General features: G+C 40.2%; 1 protein-coding gene across 2 annotated transcripts in view; it reads left to right on the top strand.

The window, feature by feature from the left end:
* MAP3K5 (mitogen-activated protein kinase kinase kinase 5) overlaps positions 1-22,547 on the top strand; it is a 195,075-nt gene that overhangs the window by 139,018 nt on the left and 33,510 nt on the right. For both annotated transcript variants that reach the window (XM_081829058.1, XM_081829057.1), the window contains 7 exons: positions 4,035-4,168; positions 9,884-10,011; positions 11,250-11,386; positions 12,334-12,439; positions 17,446-17,603; positions 19,760-19,937; positions 20,675-20,695. In XM_081829058.1, the coding sequence (XP_081685184.1) occupies positions 4,035-4,168; positions 9,884-10,011; positions 11,250-11,386; positions 12,334-12,439; positions 17,446-17,603; positions 19,760-19,937; positions 20,675-20,695 (862 nt within the window). The remainder of the gene's footprint in view (positions 1-4,034; positions 4,169-9,883; positions 10,012-11,249; positions 11,387-12,333; positions 12,440-17,445; positions 17,604-19,759; positions 19,938-20,674; positions 20,696-22,547) is intronic.

Below are 22,547 nucleotides of genomic sequence, written 5' to 3'. Positions count from 1 at the left end.
TGCAGGCAAATATCTGATGAACATAGATGAAGAATCCTCCACAAAATATTAGCAAGCCAAATCCAACAGTACATTTAAAAAATATTCAACATGATATATCACATCAACAAGAGAAAGGATAAAAACCATATGATCATTTCAGTAAATGTAGAAAAAAACATTTGACAAAGTACAACATCCATTCATGATAAAAACCCTCAACAAAGTAGGTTTAGAGGGAACATACCTCAACATAATAAAGACATATATGGAAAACTCACAGCTAACATCATATTCAATGTTAAAGAACTGAAAGCTTTTCCCCTAAGGTCAGGAACAAGGCAAGGATGTTAACTCTCACCACTTTCATTTAGCATAGTACTGGAAGTCCTAGCTGCAGCAATTAGACAACAAAAAGAAATAAAAGGCATCCAGGGGTGCCTGGGTGGCTCATTCTGTTAAGCAGCTCTTGGTCTCAGCTCAGGTCTTGATCTCAGGGTCGTGAGTTCAAGCCCTGTGTTGGAAGTAACCCATGTGTTCATTGATAGATGAATGGATAAAGAAGATGTGCTATATATATTATAGGCAATATATATGTATTATTAGTCATAAAAATATTAGCCATAAAAAAGAATGAAATCTTGCCATTTGTACCAACATGGATGGAGCTAGAGTGTATTATGCTAAGTGAAATAAGTCAGTCAGAGAAAGACAAATACCCATATGATCTCACTCATTTGTGGAATTTAAGAAACAAAGCAAACAGGGGCGCCTGGGTGGCTCAGTTGGTTAAGCGACTGCCTTCGGCTCAGGTCATGATCCTGGAGTCCCAGGATCGAGTCCCGCATCGGGCTCCCTGCTCGGCGGGGAGCCTGCTTCTCCCTCTGACCCTCCCCCCTCTCATGTGCTCTCTCTCTCATTCTCTCTGTCTCAAATAAATAAATAAAAATCTTTAAAAAAAAAAAAAAAAAAAAAGAAACAAAGCAAACAAAGAGAAAGAGATGAACAAAAAAAACCCAGATTCTTCAATACAGAGGGAACAAACTGATGGTTGCTAGAGGGGATGTGGATGAGGGGATGGGCGAAATAGGTAAAGGAGAGTAAGAGTACACTTATCCTGATGAGCACTGAGAAATGTATAGAAATATTGAGTCATTATATTGTATACCTGAAACTAATATAACATTGTGTGGTAATTATACTTGAATAAAAAAAGAAAAAGAAACAGACAAAATTACAAAAACAACAACAAAAAAGAAACAAAAAATTTTGCTGGCTTATAAAGGTTAAAAATAAATTTTTTTAATGGCTAATTCAAACCCTTCTGTGAGTTGAATCCAGCTACACTGGGTTTCTGCAAAGACATGTCTTGACCTTTCAGTGGCCCTACATTTGGTAGTTTCATTCTGACACCAAAAATGGGCCTTTTTGGATGACTCCTCCACATCTCAGGAGGTCTCTACCAAATACTCTCGAAACCCCTTTTATTTTGATGGGTTTTCCATATGTGACTGAGACGCTTGACAGCTTGAGATTTAGGGCTGTAGATATTTCCTTTTACATTAAAGATGAAATTTTCCTATTTTTCATTTTTTTAATTTAAATTTTAGTTAATATACAGTGCAATATTGGTTTCAGGAGTAGAATTCAGTGGTTCATCCCTTAAATACAACACCCAGTGCTCATCACAAGTGCCGTCTTTAATACCCATCACCCATCTAGCCCATCCCCCACCCACCTCCTTTCATCAACCCTCAGTTTGTTTTCTATTGTTAAGAGTCCGTTATGGTTTGTTTCCCTCTCTCTTTTCCTTTTTTTCCCCTTCCCATATGTTTATCTGTTTTTTTTTTTTTTAAACTCCACATAAGAATAAGATCGTATGGTATTTGTCTTTCACTGACTGACTTGTTTCACTTAGCATAATACACTCTAGCTCCATCCATGTCATTGCAAATGGCAAGCAAGACTTCATTTTTTTTTGATGGCTGAGTAACATTTCATTATATATTATATACCTCATCTTCTTTATCCATTCATCAGTCGATGGACACTTGGGCTCTTTCCATGGTTTGGCTATTGTTGATAATGCTGCTATAAACTTCAGGGTGCATGTGCCCCTTTGAATCTGTACTTTTGTATCCTTTGGGTAAATACCTAGTGGTGCAATTGCTGGATCATAGGGTAGTTCTATTTTTTTTTTAATTTTTTTTTTTTAAGATTTTATTTATTTGCGAGAGAGACAATGAGAGACAGAGAGTATGAGAGGGAGGAGGGTCAGAGGGAGAAGCAGACTCCCTGCTGAGCAGGGAGCCTGAAGTGGGACTCGATCCCAGGACTCCAGGATCATGACCTGAGCCGAAGGCAGTCGCTTAACCAACTGAGCCACCCAGGCGCCCCAGGGTAGTTCTATTTTTAACTTTTGAGGAACCTCCATACTATTCTCCAGAGTGGCCGCACAAGTTTGCATTCCCACCAATAGTGCAAAAGGGTTCCCCTTTCTCCGCATCCTTGCCAACACCTGTTGTTTCTTACGTTGTTAATTTTAGCCATTCTGACAGGTGTGAGGTGGTATCTCATTGTGGTTTTGATTTGGATTTCCCTGATGCTGAGTGATGTTGAGCATCTTTTCATGCGTCTGTTATTCATCTGGATGTCATCTTTGGAAAAGTGTCTATTCATGTCTTCTGCCCACTTCTTAACTAGATTATTTGGGTTTTTTTTTGGGTGTTGAATTTTTTAAGTTCTTTTTATATTTTGGATACTAACCCTTTATCAGATATGTCATTTGCAACTATCTTCTCCTCTTCTGTAGGCTGCCTTTTCGTTTTGTTGTTTCCTTCGCTGTGCAGAAGAAGTTTTTTATCTTAAGGAAGTCCCAGTAGTTCATTTTTGCTTTTGTTTCCCTTGTCTCTGGTGACGTGTCTCGTAAGAAGTTGCTGCAGCCGAGGTCCCAGAGGTTTCTGCCTATGTTCTCCTCTAGGATTTTGATGGTTTCCTCTTTCATATTTATGTCTTTTATTCATTTTGAATTTATTTTTGTATATGGTGTACACACATGTGACTATCCAGTTTTCCCAACACTGTTTGTTGAAGAGACTTTTTCCCATTGGACATTCTTCCCTGCCCTGTCGCAGATTAGTTGACCATAGAGTTGTGGGTCCATTTCTGGGCTCTCTATTCTGTTCCATTGATCTGTGTGTCTGTTTTTGTGCCAGTACCATACTGTCTTGATAATTACAGCTTTGTAATAGAGCTTGAAGTCCGGAATTGTGATGCCTCCAGTTTTGTTCTAAGAAGGAAGTATATTGACATACAGGCCTACCTCAAGGAGCAAGAAAAGTCTTAAATATACAACTTAACCTTACACTGAAAGGAGCTAGAACAGGCACAGCAAATAAAGCCTAACGCCAGCAGAAGAAGGGAAATAATAAAGATTAGAGCAGAAATAAATGATATAGAAACAAAAAAAAACACAGTAGAATGGATTAACAAAACTATTTTTCATTTTCAAAATGTATTTTGATCTTGGGGAATTGGGAGTAAAGGAAAAATAATCCTTATTTTATCATTGTCAATGCAGAAGACCACAAAAACTTCCTTCTTACCCAAAGCCTTTTTTTCAGTGGCTTTATTCTCTTGGCAAAGTATGAAATAATTGCACAGTATCAAAAGCTGAGAAACAAAAGAAAGATCAATTAGATGTAATAGTAATATACATTATTGCTAATCATACTCATCTCCTGGATCTATGAAAAATAGGATTTAGTGGATAAAAAAATCCAAGTGGGCTTTTGAAGAAGCACTTTCCTGGATTTAAATACATAGTCCCTACTGTGTTCGTAGCAATTGTGAAAACATGAACATACTATCTGCTTTATGTTGAGAGTGTCCAGTTTTTGGCTCTTGAAGCTGCTGCTTAGAGCTTCATCATGTTGTTTCGCTTGTTAAAGCAATTTGATAAAATAAGGGAAGGTGCTCATGGAAAAAGTTGATGTTTGAAATGTAGAATGCAATTCACATTTTAATCTTCTGTTCCCCCATTTTCCTTTTTGTAGTATGACTACGAATATGATGAGAATGGTGACAGAGTCGTTTTAGGGAAAGGCACTTACGGGATCGTCTACGCAGGCCGAGACCTGAGCAACCAGGTCAGAATCGCTATAAAGGAAATCCCAGAGAGAGATAGCAGGTACAGTAATTGTGGCTAATAAAAGCTGTTTTCAAGGTGCTTTGGGTTGTTTATGGCATTTTAGACAATGTTTTGGTGATATTCTAACTAATGAAACTCTGAAAACTCCAGTGTCTTAATCAGCCCCCTCTGAGGTTTAGCTGCTGCGTGAATCAGTGATTCAAGCACAACCCTCTGGTGGGGAAGGGCGGCCTCTTGGAGGTGACAAGGACAGGACTTCTAAAGAATAGGAAAGACAATGGCCTTTGCGTGTTGGGCTCAGTTGTGTCAGAGAATGGTTGATGTATTAGACAGATAGATGGGGAGTAAGCAGGATCAGAAATGGTTTGAACCCCACAGGTTCCAGTGTCCTGTTTCATACCCAAGGAGCTTGGAAGTCATCCCTCCATCTTAACAAGTGGAAAGCTGACCAAACTAAGACCAAACTAAGAATTCTCGGATCCACTGGAGAAGTGGAAGTCACAGGCCAAGCCTCTGCCCAAATTTGGAGGGAGAGTCATGGGGAGGGGGGGAGCACTTTTGTGCATTTTGCCTCCAGAAGCCCTACCAGACCCACACAGTGATATTGGAGAAAAATCCCCCCATGCTTCCGGCAGGGGGAAAGGGGAGAGAAACCATTTTGAAATATGCCACAGCTCTGTTCTTCCTGACAAGGCCTGACCTCAGAGAGACTATTTTTACCAGGACCTAACCGATGAGAGTGTTATCAGAGCCTAACCAGCTGGGGGGAAGGAAATACCCAACTCCTGCCCACTGTAGCCATCCTGCCCCAGCTGTGGGAGGAGGGAGCCTGCAAAGCATTTGTGAGGCTCCCAGGCCGGGGGCACAGGCCCTCGAAGAGACTGAGACATAAGCATAAGATTATAGAATGCTTCCCCTCCTGGGATTCCTTTTACCTAATACATCATGCCCGACTTTCAGCAAAAATTACAAAGCATACCAAAAGACAAAAACACAGTTTGAAGCAAGCATCAGAACCAGACTCCGATATGGCAGGGATGTTGGAATGATCAGACCAGGAATTTAAAACAAGTTTAATATGCTAAAGGCTCTAATGGGTAAAGTAGACGGTGTACAAAAATAGAGGGAGTGCAAACAGAGATGGAAATCCTAAGTCAGAACCAAAAGAAATGCTAGAGATCATAATCACTAACAAATGAAGAATGCTTTTGATGGGCTGGACATGGCCCCCTCTCTGAGCTTGAGGATATGTCCATAGGAACTTCCAAAACTGGGGTGTGTGGATGACTCGGTTAAGCATCTGGTTCTCAATTTTGGCTCAGGTCATGATCTCAGGGTCGTGAGATCATGTCCCCTCAGGTCCGCTTGTCTTTGGCCATGGTGACAGGGTTACACGATCAGCTTTCTTCAGAAAGGATACTCCCCTGAACTCTCTGGGTCATCTGTCCACCCAACGTCTCCACTTGTAAGTTTCCAGGTTAACGTGGCCAAAACGGAACTGTGGATTTTTACCCCCAGATGTATTCCCTGCCTCAATGAAGGTTATCTCATTCATCAGCTGCTCAGGCCAAATCTTAGGATTCCTTTAGATTCCTCTCTCTCACTCGATGTCTCCTGCATCAGTAAGTCATACTGTTGTCTCGACTTCTGTAACACGTTCGCAATCTCCCCATTCTTGCCCATCGCCACGGCTGCACGTCCTATCTAAGCTTTCAGGTCTCTCACGTGGGCTCCTTATTGTAACCACCTGGTAACTAGTCTCTGCCTTCACTCTTTCCTCTCCCCCTACTCCAGCCTTCCTCAGAGAAGCCACAGAGATCTCTCTGAAGGGAAATCACATCATGTCACTGCTGCTTGAAACCCTTCAGGGAACTTATTGTAACCAGCACGAAACGCCGAGCCCTTAGCACAGACCTCTGCTTCCCTCTGTGGCCCCACATCCTCCCCGGCAGCCACACCGACCCCAGGCACACAGGGGCTCATTCCAGAGAACTCAGCAGGATTGCCTCATTTCTGTCAGTTCTCAATTCAGACTTTAATCCAGTAGACAGGCCTTCCTTACCTCCCCCATGCTGAAAACCACATCCTCCCAGTGTCCCAGGTCCCAGCTCTTTTTGCCTTTCCATCCTTAGTGTGTGACTTTCCCCAGAGGCCGCTTTGCCTCCAGCCTCCATATCTGCATTCGAGGTAGGAAGAAGAAAAAAGACAACAAACTTTCCCAGAAACGTCCAGCATACTTTCCCCTCTGTTCCATTCACCGAGAAAGTGACCACGCTGAACCCCAAGGGAGTCTAGGGACTCAATAGCTTTTTAGCTGGCCCTTTGTTTCCTGAAACAAAATCCTACAAAGAGGGAAGGACAGATGTGAGGTGGGCAAACAGCTATTGCTCTCTGCCCCACGGATGGTTTTCATTTTATTTTCTGTGATACTGTTGCAGAGTTTCCTCTTGGTTAACCGGTGAGACGTAGTTATGAATAATACTCTCATGAGATGATGAAATTATTAATGCAATACCCAGGGTAATATATATCAATTTGTCATATGAAAAATTTTGTTAAATATTCCTATAGGTTCTTAAGTAACACGTATGTAGATTCTGAAACAATATAAAATTTAAAGGGCTTAGCACTATCCAATTACTGCAGCCAACCCACCGATCTTTAGCAACATCCCTCCCCTCCCACCAGCAGATGAATTTAAGTAGGTAGTTGGAAGCAAACCACTTTCAGAATCCCCTTTGTAACTTAAGTTTATTCAGCTACCAGTGGGCATACACAGAGCACACCAACAAAGGTCCTGTTCTGTAGCAATGCATTTGGCAGAATGTGGGTTGTTTGAAAACACTCGCATGACAGGTGCTTCTCTTGAACACCTGGTGCCGGGCATCTCCTTATTACCTATAAAAGCAAAGTCTCTTATGTTATCATGAGAGTTGACACACAAAGTGGTTTTCATCTATATGCCCTGGAGAGGTTTTCAGGGTGCAAGTAAAAAAGATAGCAGTTAGAAAGGACAATTGCTAAGGTAATAGGATGCATGTCAATAATGCATGATCCAGCATCCACCACACATGGCCATCTGGAATGAAGGATCATAGCAACAAAAACAGTTGCTTCTCTGTTTTCCTTCACACTTTAAAAGCACTTCGTTAGAGAATCGGAGTAGTTGCAGGAGAGAAGTGGGGGTGGATTCCTAATCTGTCCCAACTCGTTGTTCATCTCAGGTTGGCTTCCTTCTCTAACGTTCTGCATGCACCTGAACTATTTATATAGATCAGTTATTCTCTACCCCGCCACATATTAGGGCCAACTGGGGCACTTTAAAAAATACTGATGCTCAGGGGCGCCTGGGTGGCTCAGTTGGTTAAGCGACTGCTTTCGGCTCAGGTCATGATCCTAGGGTCCTGGGATCGAGCCCCGCATTGGGCTCCCTGCTCGGCGGGAAGCCTGCTTCTCCTTCTCCCACTCCCCCTGCTTGTGTTCCCTCTCTCGCTGTCTCTCTCTCTGTCAAATAAATAAATAAAATCTTTAAAAAAAAAAAAATACTGATGCTCAGGCCTACCCCCCGAAATTCTGGAGTGGGTCGTAGGCATTTTTTTTTTTTTCGTAGGCATTGTTTTTAAAAAATCCTTTCAAGAGATGAGATGTCCAGCCAAGGCTGGGAACCACTGGTGTGGATGGACGTAGTGGGAATTTGACTCAGAGAAGGTGCTCTGGAAACACATATGGATTAATAATTTTTCAAAGCTAAATATATATTAGTAACTCTGATTATCTATACCATTTCTTCTTTCCACTGTCACAGCTAATAGAGAAGAAATAAGATTTTCTTGTAATTCCCATAGATAAGCATTGCTTATTGACTTGAACAAATTAGAATTCCATGCTTATTCAGTGCTTGGCACTTACCCTTTCACTTAGTGAGAATTTCTGAGTGTTACTAATCAATTTCATATTGGCAAAGAGTTCTTATTCTTAGCTAGGTTGAATCCAGACTATTACTGTAACTTTTAAGCTATCATCTGGTTACATAACGGAGGGGGCAGGGGAGTGGCATATTTCCTTTTCCAGGATCTTATATTTAAACATCCATAATTGATTTGCAATAGAGGGTCAGGAGGTGGGAGCCCTTTGGCTCATCATAAACTGAATTAATCATTTGCTTCGGATTATTTAGTCATTTTAATGCCCTAAATCTGTAGAATAGACCCAATATTTGCTACTAATTTATCTCATGCATATCAAGAGCAATCTTATTAACTAATGTTAATAAAGTGTATTAAACACCATAGAAGAAGTAACTTGCAAATGTCCTGAGAATCATAACCTAAGTATCTTATTGGTAACACCATATACATATTTCTCATGTTGTCTCAGTTACCAAAATGGAGCTGTCTCTAACTGATATCCTGTTAAGGGATTCAGGTTAATACCTACCTTTATAGTTCCTAGAGCAGTTCTAAAGAAAAATAAAATGAGTAAAAGATCTAAAATACAAGTTAATTTTTTGCTGTTGTAGGAAGCATTCTGAGTAATATTTCAAAGATTATAAAAGTTTGTTTAAATTAAATGAATTTGGATTTTTGTAACCTCCTTATTGCTTTAGCTTTGTAGCTTATCCTGAAAAGCTTCATGAAAATAGCATTATTCAATACTAACCAGTTCTAGTATTTGTCACTGGCATTCTGTTTACATGGATTTGCCATCATAAGATCTAAGTATTTCTTGCACGTAACACCAAAACAAATCATGAGGCATCAGGTTTGTAGTTTGTGGTCTAGTGGTTAGTGCCTTTCACACCTGTAACCTCCACTGTACAACATAAAAAAAATTAGAGAATAGCTTTGGGTCTCCAACACCCTACCATGGTTAGTTATAAAATACTCATATTAATATAAGTATATAATATAATATTAATATTCAAGGTTGCTAAGAGTCTAGAAGCTGTATAGTACGTCAAATAATCATCAAGAGGGTTGTTTTGTCTGTTCCAGAAATATAAAACACTTTCACTGTATAATCTGATAAAGCAACATACTTCAAGTATGTAATTTTGAAAGAAACCAGATGGTTTGATCCTGGTCTTTCAGCATGGAGGATGGGTAGGATGGGATAAAAAAAAAACCATGATATATTAGAACTGATGGACCCAGTAAAATGAGGATTAGTCAGGAGCTCAAGGAGACTTAGGATATAAATGGTTTTATGTTTCCTACAGAAGAGTTGCCCGGCCTTTTAGTAAGTTCTGGAATGAAAATGAAAGTGATTTGTAATTTTTATCTTCCAGGGAAAGAGTCTCCCGGAATAGTAGAGTTATGTTATAAGGCTGGTGGAATAGAAAGTTGTGTTAATATAGACCGTGAGGTATGTGGGTGCGTTCAGTTTTCCTGGACTAATATCTTAGCTCTGTCACTTACTAGCTTTAAGATCTTGGACAGGTTAGTTATCCTCTTGGTGAATCAATTTCCTCATCTGTAAAATGAGCATCTTAAAAGTACCTTCTCCTGGGGTTGTTGTGAGAAACGAGTTAATATATACAATAGGCTCAGATCAATGCCTGACACATTACCCCTCAGACCCTACCTACCACTGCTTCAACTTCACAGAATTTATGTTAAATAAGCACTTTAGATAGTCATATTTTACTTTACATGTGGACATATATTTAGCTGATGTTTTCGGTTTGTATTGCTTACATTTATACACTAAAATTTGGCTACACAATTGGCTCATCAACATTTGCATGTCTTTTAGATACTCCCAGCCCCTACATGAAGAAATAGCATTGCATAAACATCTGAAGCACAAAAATATTGTCCAGTATCTGGGCTCTTTCAGTGAGAATGGTTTCATCAAAATCTTCATGGAGCAGGTCCCAGGAGGTAAGAGATGTTTTTCTTTCTTTAAAAAGTATAAATTTTTAGGGGCTTGAAGAGGAGCACAGTTGAATGGGATTTACTAGTTTACAGGTCTTTGTCTAAGTTAAAATATAAATTTGAGGGCGCCTGGGTGGCTCAGATGGTTAAGCGTCTGCCTTCGGCTCAGGTCATGATCCCAGGGTCCTGGGATCGAGTCCCGCATCGGGCTCCCTGCCCCTTGGGAGCCTGCTTCTCCCTCTGCCTTTCTCGCTCTGTCTCTCATGAATAAAAAAAAAAAATATATATATATATATATATATATATATAAATTTGATTGTGCTCATTGCAGCATTATTTACAATAGCCAAGATATGGAAACAACCTAAGGGTCCACACTGGATGAATAGATAAAGATGATGTGTTTTATATACACAATGGAATATTATTCATTCATAAAAAAGAGTGAAATCTTGCCATTTTCAACAACACAGATGGACTGTGAGGGCATTATGCTAAGTGAAATAAGTTTTACAGGGAAAGACAAATACTGTATGATCTCACTTACATGTAGAATAAAAAAAACAAACAAACAAAAAAACCAAGCTCATGAATAACAGAGAACAAATAGGTGGTTGCCAGAAGCAGGGGGTAGGGGTGGGCAAAATGGGGGAAGAGGGTCAAAAGGTACGAACTTCCAGTTATAAAATATATAAGTCCTGGGTATGTGACATACAGCATGGTGACTAGAGTTAACACTATTGTATTGTGTATTTGAAAGTTGCTAAGAGAGTAAAAATTAAACGTTCTCATCACAAGAAAAGAATGTTCTTGTAACTATGTGTGGTGACAGGTGTTAATTAGACTTATTGTGGTGATCATGTTGCAGTGTATATAAATATTGCATCATTATGTGGTACACCTGAAACTAATATAATGTTTGTCAATTATACCTCAATAAACATTTTTTTAAAATTAGACATGTGACATCAGCTTGCAGTTTATTGGGAGACAAAAGTATGTTGAACCATTTTAGTATCAATCATTGTGACTTGGATTAAAGTTAGGGACTGAGTGGCCTTTTATTTTGACTATTTGATAATGAGCATCTTCAGAGCATATGAGAGCCCAAGCGTCTAGTACTCTACTTCCTGGGCCACCAGGAATAACCAAGAAATGTTAGCTTAAATTAATGTACCGCTATTAACATGCTTGGAAGAACTAATTTGATAAGATTTTATCCACCGATTCTCCCTACTTTACAGGAAGTCTTTCCGCTCTCCTTCGTTCCAAATGGGGCCCATTGAAGGACAATGAGCAAACAATTGGCTTTTATACAAAGCAGATACTTGAAGGATTAAAATACCTCCATGACAATCAGATAGTCCACCGGGATATAAAGGTAGGATGCACTAGGATTCATGTTTGCAAGTTCCTTGGTAGGTAACTGTTTTCTTTGCAAAAGTCATACTGTGTTATGGGGATTAATTTAGAATCGTGAATAAATAAAGCTTAGAGATAGCAGAAATATAAGCCTCCTCTGCTCGGAGTCAGTTATTGATATTCATGCCTTATCTCTTCTCCTCAACGAGTAAACCTCTCAACCATGTTCAGCCAACAAAGATTGAGCTTCCACTGCACACCTGACACTGTTTTAGGTGCTCTGCGGAGAAGGCACCGCAGGACAAAATTGGACAGGATAGGGTCCCTGCTCCTGAGGCGTTCACAGGCTGCTCAATATTTGTATCCTTGCCCAGGGTAGCTACTCAGTAAATATCTAGTACATCAATGGTTGAATGACTAGGAGGGAGAAAAAAAAAAAAGATTCCCTCTTCTGACGAGTATCACATACTCGCTGTTAGAACTAAAATTAAATAACCTATTTGATTCCCTTTAAAAAGAGAAAATTCTGAACTAGCAAATTTCTGACAAAGGTGGGACTATGGAAAGGAGGTTACTATTACTATCCCCAAATCAACCCAGATCTCGTTGATTTGCCATATCCCTAAATATTCCAGGAAAAGAAGCACAACAGCAGAAAATAAAGTAAAATGACTAGGAAGTCATGAATATCTTAGTTATCACACACAGATAGCCCCTACAGTTTGCAAACCACAGCAAGCTCTAACCAGGCACCTGTTACGACCTTGTGTGAGTAGCAGATTGTGAAGTGATAATATGTAAACAAAAATGGTGTCAAGAATTCACTCTCGAGGTTAACTATTAATGAAGAGCACAGATTGAGTCCTTGTTTGCTCTAAGGACACCTTTTCCTATTGGACTTACGAGCCAACCCACAAACAGTAATGGAAGAAAGAGCATTTTTGATTCAAGTCTTTTGTTCTCTAGGGCGACAACGTGTTGATTAATACCTATAGTGGTGTTCTCAAGATCTCGGACTTCGGAACATCAAAGAGGCTTGCTGGCATAAACCCATGTACTGAAACTTTTACTGGTATGTTTTTGCAGTGATGATACAGATCTTATGTAATTAAAGAAATAATTGCTGCGTTAGAGCCTAATGTGAGAGATAAAGTCAGTCTGGGTTCTCACAGACATCAATGTGAGTATATTTTGATGCTCATTGAAAAATGTTGTGTAGAATTTGATCTGGCTCTTTTCTCATCTTGTATTCTATGATTTGCTCAGTCTCCTGCTTAATGCCACTGAAATTTTTTTTTTTAACTCTCAATTTGTTGTTTTCCCCTTCATGTCATTACTTCTCTCCTGGTTGGCTATAACCACTACAAACCTGACAAGATTTTTTTTTTTTTTAACATTTTTTTAGCCCAACATCTCTGTGATTCTTACTCATACCTTAATCACTTCCCATTTGAACTATGAGTTCCTAATCTGTTTACTCCCTGTGGCCTATTTCCTACTCACAATATAAATAACCCGTAGAATTTCAATTCAGAAAGAGGAAGTGACTCACCAACTCAGAAATGGGGTGGGGAGAGAGCTTGCCTGAGAAATTAGGCAATCCAGCCACCAAGCTACCCCTGAGCAAAGTCCTGGGGGAGTGGAGACAAAGTGATTGCCAAAAAAAGAGGAAACCAAGGCTCAGAGAGATGAATGACTGCCCCACAGTTACAGGAGGGCATCTGGAACTTTGACTCTGGTCTCCACTAGAAATTCTTACCACTCAACTCTGCTGATTCTCATGAAGTGCTAAGTCCTTGTTATTATCATCAGAGAAAGAGTAATTTAAAGGTAATGAATAATCTGTAGTCTAAAATAAAGCAAAATGGCCAGATATCCCCCCTTTCTGAATTCTGTGAGGTAGGTGGTGGTACCTCAGTTTTGCAGATGAGGAGATAGAAGAGAGATCACAGCTAGAGGTCACAACAGCTTGTAAATGATAGAACTTGGATTTTTAATCTACCCTTTGCTCTTTGCTTTGACCTTCTTACTCTAGTCCATCTTCCTCTCCACCTTGCTGATGTATCTGTTCTGGTAGCCTGGAAGGGGAAAAGAAGAGAGAGAAATTCTGTAAATCTTCTCCTCAGAACATTCAGTCAATAACACCTCTGACCCAGTTCCTACACTCACAGCAATAGGTCTTTCAGGGCACAGCATTAAACACATTTAAATTGTATTTTTTTGAACAAAATTAATTCTAACCTACTAGTAACTTTAAATGTCTTTCCATTTCTTTCCTCATACTCTCTCAATTTGGCAAGAGACATTTTAGATGCTGCCAAGACTCGGTAACTTCTGATGGGAGAATCCCTACTTTCAGACATTTTATTTGGGGCAAGATGTTAATTTAATGTCTTCTGCTAATCTTAAAGACATGGTTTTTTTTTTTAATCCCCAAAGGAGTTGTAGTAAAGCAGTCCTCCCAGAGCCCTTTGTTTGCATTTCTCACACTGGCCTCACCTGAGTGACCCATGTCACTGATGTTCTGGTTGGTCTCCAGGGCTGATCAAGAGGACTTGGAGGGGCACACCTTGATCCGCTCATGGCCATAGGCCTCACAGGTGCTCAGTCAACTTCTGATGAACTGCCTGGAAAGACATTGATCTGTTTGGTGATTTGGTGAGAGGGAGGGCAGCATCACCCGCCATTTATAGAGTGCTTACTATCTACCTGACTGTGTTAAGTGCTTTACATATTTCACTGAAATTCATATATCAGCTCTAATTCTTTGGAATCAGTATCCCAATTTACAATGCAAAATTAAGGTTCAAAGAGGTTGAATAACTTGCCCGAGGTCATAGTGCTAGTAAGTAATAGAGCTACGATTCAAACTAGACCTAACATGCCAAATGGAACTAATTATCTTCTCCCCAAACCTGTTCCACCCACACTCTTCTCCCTCTCAGTTGATGGCCACCCAAAACTTAGAGGGATCCTTGGTGCCTCTCTTTTCTCACACCCCAACCCAATCCACAAGGAAGCCTACCGACTCTACCTTCAGAAGGTGTCCAAAATTGGACCACTCCTCACTGCCTCCACTTCTGCCACCCTCCGCTCTCAACTACATCACCTCCAAAGCCTGTTCTCCTTGCTTGGGCTCTTGCCTCCTACTCTCTACTCTTAACACTGCAGCCAGAGTGATCCTTTTAAAACATAAATCAAGCCCTGTTACTCAGAGACTTCAGTGGCTTTCTGTTTCTTTCAGAGCAAACAAATGCCGAAGTCCTAATATGGTGGACAAGGCTCTGACCTGATACGGAGTCCATTACCTTTTAGACCTCATTTCCTGCTCTTACCCGTCACTCCCTATGTGCCAGAAACACTGGCCGTCCTGCATTTCCTTCATTGTACCATGCCACAAGGCCTTTGCACATGCTCTTCCTTTTGCTAATAACACTATTCTCCCAGCTATCTATGTGGCTAAATCCCTCTCCTTTCAAGTTTTATCTTAGATGTCATCTCAGTGAGCCTACCATGACTGTCCTATTGACGGGGCAGACCTCCCTGGGCACTCTTGATCCCACTTCCCTACCTTTGTGTGTGTGTGTGTGTGTGTGTCATTGACACATCACTTTCTAACATACTATATAATTTACTGATTTATTATGCTATACTTTAATGTCTATTTCCCATTGCAAAAAATGCAGGCTCCATGAGCCCAGGATTTCTGTTTACTCCACTGCTATATTCTAAGTGTCTGGCCCACAGTAGGCACTTGATATAAATCTGCTGAATAAATGAGTGGATTAAGTGGGATGTCAAAGTTCACACTTTTAGCCACTAAGTTGTAGTGGTTTCATGGGTGATTGCAATTCTAAAGATTATTTTAAAGTAATTTTTTAAAACTTTGGAATGAAGCTATATAAGGTATGGATTTTAGAGTCAATACTCTTGTTTTCCTTAGGCTAATGTACAGATTGGCCTGTGTCTTCATTATCTAGCTCTGTAAATCTTTTTTTTTTTTTAAAGATTTTATTTATTTATTTGAGAGAGAGAGAATGAGAGAGAGCACATGAGAGGGAGGAGGGTCAGAGGGAGAAGCAGACTCCCTGCCGAGCAGGGAGCCCGATGTGGGACTCGATCCCGGGACTCCAGGATCATGACCTGAGCCGAAGGCAGTCGCTTAACCAACTGAGCCACCCAGGCGCCCTGTAAATCTCTTTATATAAGATATTATATGTCATATGATTGTGGGATAAAGAGAGCAGCTATGAATACATAACTAAACCTGGTTTTTTTTTTTTGGCACTTGCTCTGTGGGAGATAATTAAACACAACTGGCAGATAGAGCTCTTCAAAATACTATCTGATACATAGAAACATTGCATAATGTGTTAAGATTTTACTTGAATTGTCCAATTTTTAAAGTTCACTATATTTTAATCAGTTGTAATTTCTACTCAGATATTAGTACAACTTAAATTCTCTCATCAATTCTATTTTAGAATACAAGAAAAACCGAGTGGTAGACTTAAACACGTATTTTCTAAAAGACCATTGGATTTTATTTACATCATAAAAAAAAACCATCCAATCACTCTAGTTCATCATCTAAAAATAAAGAAATCATAACAATTTTCTGCTAAGGGTAGGTGATTTGAGGAGCATAGTTACATTACCCTTGGCCAGGTGAAATGCTTCCCTCTAATAGTGTTGCTGATTTGAGCCGACAACAGACATGTACAGTCGTATGTGAACTTGAACATGAGCTCCTGCCACATAATAATGAGAGCTGGAGGATAACCTGGCAAGATGACAATACTTGACAAAAATAACATACTTTTATTTGGTCTCATGAACAACAAACAGCCAGTTTCTAGCCTATGCTGGTGGGCTTCCTAGGAACAATTCAGAGGAATGGTACAGAGCAGTTTCACCTATAAATCATGCATGAGGCGTTTCATAAAAGGTGTCTCTATTTATCAAAATGTCTGTCAGTTTGGTTATGAATCAGAAAATACTGAAGTAGCTCTTTTAGCAAATGCCTCAGGATTTGAAATACTTGAATATAGCATCTTGGATGAGTTCCTGTTTGCTGATTGTATCATTTGCATGAGTCTATCAGTAGCAGGGGATGTGGCAATAATCTGTTCCTGTTCACACTTCTGACTCATTGTTGGATTTGGGGGAATCACTCGAGGGGGTATTAGAAGCCAACTCAGCCTCTCACTCAAGCCACTGAGACAGCTGCAGTTGGGTGTTTATCTGAGATATTCGAGACTAGAGCTAGAGCCAAGCATTCTTGGCTCCCCGTTTAGTATTCTTTCCATCATACCACACTCTTCAACTCTCTGATTCCATGTAGCCTTTTAAATCTCCTATGTTTCATTGTATTCTTCTTCACTCTGTGCCTGTGATTTGTCTGTAGTGATGGCTCCTGAACTGTCTTTGATCCATTAAACCTGTTATTCCATGGACCACAGGCACACAGCAGAAGCCATATATATTTGATTTACAGAATAAAGTACACCAAAAATGATTTACATAATTTTTAACAATGGCTTTTAGAATCTTCATGCTTTTGTGATTTAGAAATAAGAATTAAAACAGAAGAATTAAGCACTCAATTTAGAAATTGAGAAATATAGATCTAGGAAGAATGGATGATTGACCTAGACTTTTCCTGCAAAGATTAGAAGTATACATAATAGGAATCTCCACATATTTGAAAAACTAATTGCAAAAAGTGTGTGTTGATATATTCTCTGTTATTTTCAAATGACTCATTCTTAGAAGTTTCTAAGAGGTCCCAGTAAAATGATGCCTCATTTATACTCTACTATCTAGGAGATGAGAAAGTATCTATTCATGACCAGATCACGTTGGCAAGCTATTCTTACATCCCTGATAAAATGCACTGTAATAACTGCTATCTCCACTTTTATTAATGACAGAAAACTGGGACTCAAGAAAGATGAGATATCAAGACCTGAATCATTCTTCTAAAGTTGTCTTATTTATGTGGACAATTAAAGCTGTCATTAGATGTTCATCTGTTTTCTCTCTTCTAAAGTGGAAGTGTGTTTGAATCATCCCCAGGTACCCTTCAGTATATGGCACCGGAAATCATAGACAAAGGACCACGAGGCTACGGGAAAGCAGCAGACATCTGGTCTTTGGGCTGCACCATCATCGAAATGGCCACAGGGAAACCACCTTTTTATGAACTGGGAGAACCACAAGCAGCTATGTTCAAGGTCACATTTCATATGTCTTAAATGTCTTAAAAACCGTTGGATAAAGCTACTGGATGTTCCATGTATGTGTATGATATTTTTTTAGGCAAAAGGGAAGGAGCCTAGGTAAGCACATTACATGTGCTCTCAGAGCTCAGTGAAGTCAAGAAGATTCACTCCCCTCAAAGTCAGTGCGTATGCCTCATACTGAGGATCTCTCCCTGCCTTAGATTTCTCAGCTATAAAGTGAGATTCCATGTAACTTCGTCTAACCACCTTTTTACAATGCAGCATAAATAACACACTACTCCATGGAAGACGACTTAAGCTCTTTGGGAAACAGTCTGGAAATCCTCCATGGAGGGAGATATAAGGACATTTTTACTTCATTTAAGTATTAAATCAAAGCAATATTTTCCTTCTCTATCATAAGAGTTTGGAGGCTCCATTAAGAAAGGGGTGGGCAGTAATTGCTATTTTAAGGGCGCCAATCATATTCTTATTATAGCTACTCTTCTAGCCGCTTACTTTGCCTTTCGTTCTTAACTCTCCTGGGAGGAGGAAGCAGCCCATCTCCCAAAATAGGGAGCACCTAATATGGAAATAGGACTGATATGGAAATAGGACTGACAGAGCCCAGGGGCCACAGCCTTGGAATCCAGGGACTGAGCAAAGCAGTGACCTGCTCTGAGTCCCTGCCGTCCCCACCTGTCCTTGCCTGCCACACTGCCAAGCCGGAGGAAGGTTTAAACTGAGCACCTGTTTCCCAAGAAGTAAAGCTCACCCATCTGCTGTTCTCTAAGGCAGAAGACTTCCGATGAAAATTTGTGATTTCTTTCCCTGCCTCGGACCATGTTTCTAGCACTTATTCCACTGTGAATAGCCTCTCTCGTGAGGGGCCATGGGTCACATACCTTCTGCTTGTGTAGAAAACTTGGCTTCCCTTCCGCTTGCAAATGATCTGATGGGATACTGCTGATAGAGAAATGAGGACTGTAACCAAACTGGAAGGGCAATGAGAGCTGCTAAGAAAGCTGCCTTTCTTGACATAAATGGGTGTCTTTCTCTTCTTGGTCAGTGTTTCAAGTTTTCACCCATCTCTAGGATTTCACTCTGAAATGCTGCTCTATTACCCATCGGTGTAGGGATTATTATACAGTATGCTTTAGATGAGATGACATAGACTCTAGCACTGATTTACAGTGTTTGAATCTAGGCTCCAACACAGTCAGACTCTTTGATGACTTTGGGCAAATTGCTTAACCCTCTTGTACCACATTTTCCTAATCTGTAAAATGGGTATAAAAATAGTAGCGATCTAATAAAGGTTTTTTGAGACGTGTATGAGATAATATGTGCAAAACACTTAGAATAGTGTCTGATATAGTAAAGGCTATATAATTACTACAAATAACTGTATATTATTGTTTATATAATAATACACTTCTATAAGCTACATAATAACAAAAAAAATTTCCTTAGAAAATTTTCTCTACTAACTACATGAAAACATTATTGAAAAAAAATACTAGAATGGCAGCGGTGAGAAGAAAATTCTAATTGTTATAAAAATTCTGTGTTTAATTTTAAAGTATCTCTTCATATAGGCAATCTGAGACAGGAAAAATATTCAGGACTCACAGCATAGGGGAAAGAACACAGGCTTTAAGCCAGACAAATTAAGGTTTGAATCCCAGACCTGCCTTTCTAGGACAGATCACTCAACCCTCTGAGACTCATTTTTGTCCTTGTTATAACAGGGATAATATTTAATCCACTGGGTTGTTGGGAGCATTCAATGGAATTCATCAATCAAAAAGCCAAGCATAGTTCCTGGCACATAGCTATTATGGCCAACACAATGGTCTCAATTAAAAATCTCTTTCTTGCGTGCCAGCGTGCTAACATGTCCTAAAGTGTCAAGGACTGAATTCTTTCTTCATAGTGCTATCTGCGGTCTTAACATAATTGCTTTGTGTATGTCATTGATAAAGTTACAGAAACACTCTGGAAACTTTCTATAACATAGAGGAAAAAAATATCCTATCACACTTTGAGGAAAGGCATGAGTCTGTAGAATATAGTAAAGGATTTTGTTATGCTAGGGGACCAAGTTTTCGATCCTGGAGCTCATGTGATGAGATGGTCTCTCAAAAGCTACATGTGTTGTGTCTTAGGTGGGAATGTTTAAAGTCCACCCGGAGATCCCAGAGTCCATGTCAGCAGAGGCCAAGGCATTCATACTGAAGTGTTTTGAACCAGACCCTGACAAGAGAGCCTGTGCTAACGACTTGCTTGTTGATGAGTTCTTAAAAGTTTCAAGCAAAAAGAAAAAGACACAACCTAAGCTTTCAGGTATGTGGATACAGGTCAGAGTCACTAAGCCCTAAGCTTTTAAGATGAAAGATTTTTCCAGAAGTAAAGTAATCTGCTTATAGATGTCACTAGAAATTGGTGTAAACATTAGCACAGTGTGCTTATTCAGTTTTGGTATCGGGAAGCTGCCTTACCATCAATTTCACGAATGCTAGGACCTCATATGTAATAGTCTTTCATCACCTGTTAGTCCGTAGATCCTGCGTCAGCATCTGTAGCAATCTCACCTCACTGATACAGAGGTTCAAGTGTAAAAAAGGGTGAAATATAGCCTTTTCGAGCTGAAACTCTAAATCACCACTGATGGGCTATAGAGCTATTATGGAGCTGTTAAAACTTCCAAGCCATCCAGATTATATGTTCTTTTAATTTGAGGAAAACACCTATTGCCTCTTAGAGGATATCTTTCTGAATAACTAACCCCCTGCAAAATGAAAGAAAGAAAAGAAAAGAAAAGATTGCCAGTTATAAATAAAACAGCAGTGTAAAAATATAAATTGTCTTTTGCAATAATTTCCATAACTCATTTCAGAAAGGAAAAGTAAGTAAATGATCCCTTGGTTGTTGACATTTTTGTGTTTATTTGGGATGAGGGTAGACAGATTGAATTTTTACAAAGGACATTGATCCCATTTCAAGCATCCACTTTTTTGTTATCTCTGTTTAACAACAAACCCAACGTGTGCTCACGTTGCTGTTTGCTCTTCTTCCCACAGCCCTTTCAGCCGGATCAAATGGTGAGTTCATTTTTGTATTGCCCATTGAGCTGAAGTTTGATGCATTATCATGTGATAAGCTCTAGATTTCCCATTAAAAAGCTTCATCCTCTGCTTTTTGCCTCCATGGGAGGCTCCCGGGTACTAAGGATGTGTACAGCTGCAAGCCTGGCTGGGCTCATTCCTTCAGAACCCCCTCTCCTCCCTAGGAAAGCAAAAACAGATGTGCTAACCCAATTAGCAGCTAAAATCCCATTTATGATTGTTCTTAGGTGTTACAGAGCACTTTGTGCCTCCTGTTAATTAAGACTACAAACTATAACCTGGTTTTACCTCTCCTAAATGAATGCAAACTGCAGGACTCTTCCTTCCCCAGGGGTTCTTTACAGATCATATACAGTTTCTGCCCAGAGGAGAGGCCACTGCCCTACCTCAAGGGGCCTCCACCTTCAACAGCTACCCTCGGCTTCCCTCAAAGGAGGAGTGGGAGGGAGATGAGGAGGAGGACCTCCTTCCCCCTTAGAGAGACGTGACTTGTCCAGTACTGGACTACTCTCCCATTGCCACACAGAAACCCAGAGAATTAAGTAATTTGTTTTAACCTAATAAACACTTGTTGTGCATTCACTGTGTGCACAAGAAATGTGCTAGGCCCTGAATGTATAAGGATGAGAAAAGCATAGTTCCTGACCTTAAGAAGCTGTTGTTCTTGTGGGGGAGACAAGGAATAAATCCACGACACCGTCGTGTAATGTAGTCAGTCCAGAGGGAGTCGCGGATGGGGAGTGGGGAGCCAGGTGAGGTCAGTCCTAGAATGAGTGAATGCAGTAAGCGTGACACCCCACTGTGCGTGAAGGGAACAGGAGGTGGTTCAGCTCTGCTGGTGCTTAAAATACATGGGGAGGAGTTGAAGCTGGAGGTAGTAAGCAGGAGCATATCCCAAAGGGCTCCCTATGAGAATTATCAAACAGGAGGGGAGAGCCAGGGAAAGACTTTAATCTGGAATTAAAATCACGGGGTCTATAATTTGATGATAATAGAAACGTCCTCTGTCTACACTGTCCAAGCCATTAGCCACAAAGCATATGTGCTATTAAACACTTGAAATGTGGCTACCTTGACTGGGCACTGAATTTTAATTTTAATTTGATTGAAATGTTCATGTAAATAAGCACATGTGGCTAGCAGCTACCATATTGAACAGTGAGGCTATTGATGGATCGTTCTGAGAGCTGCGTGAAGAATCGTTTATTTAATAACATTCACTCAGTAACCCCTTAAACCTCTGCTATGCACCTAGTAGCACTCAGAATATAGGGCCTAGGCACTCGAAATATAGGCGTGACTCAGGCCCAGATCTGCCTGCATGGGTCACTTGGAATGTTTGTTAAAAATTAAGATTCCTGGTCCTTCCCAGAATCTAGAGCTATAACCTGGAATGCTATACTTTTAAGTAAACAACCTGAGGACTTTATGCTCACTAAAGTATGAGAACCTTTGAGATTTGGGCAATCGGAGACAGGAGACAGAGTGACAGTTAGGAGACTGCTCTGGCTGAGCTTTGTCCCTAGATTGTCCTGAACTCGGAGAACCTTGACGGTCTCTGGTGCTCTTGAATAGCTGTTAGGATCTGAGGCAGCTCTCATAGTGATGGGAGGAATTTAGAACATTCCCCCTCTCCCAGAGCAGGGACATATCCAATTCCCTGAACCTCTAAGTTCCCTGAACCCTCCCCTAGGCAGAAGGTCCCAGCAATCTGGGACCCACAAACTGGCCATGTGCTCTCTCCCCACTTCAGTCTACCCCTAATAAAGCCATCTTTTTAGGGGATTCTAGATTCATACCCTTACCCATCAGCTCCCAGAAAAGAGCA

This window comes from Leptonychotes weddellii, chromosome 8 (assembly GCF_054177405.1).
Source record: "Leptonychotes weddellii isolate Sample4059 chromosome 8, ASM5417740v2, whole genome shotgun sequence".
In the NCBI taxonomy this organism is placed as follows: Eukaryota; Metazoa; Chordata; class Mammalia; order Carnivora; family Phocidae; genus Leptonychotes; species Leptonychotes weddellii.
The sequence above is the reverse complement of the archived record's forward strand: the minus strand, read 5'-3'. Positions and strand labels throughout refer to the sequence as shown.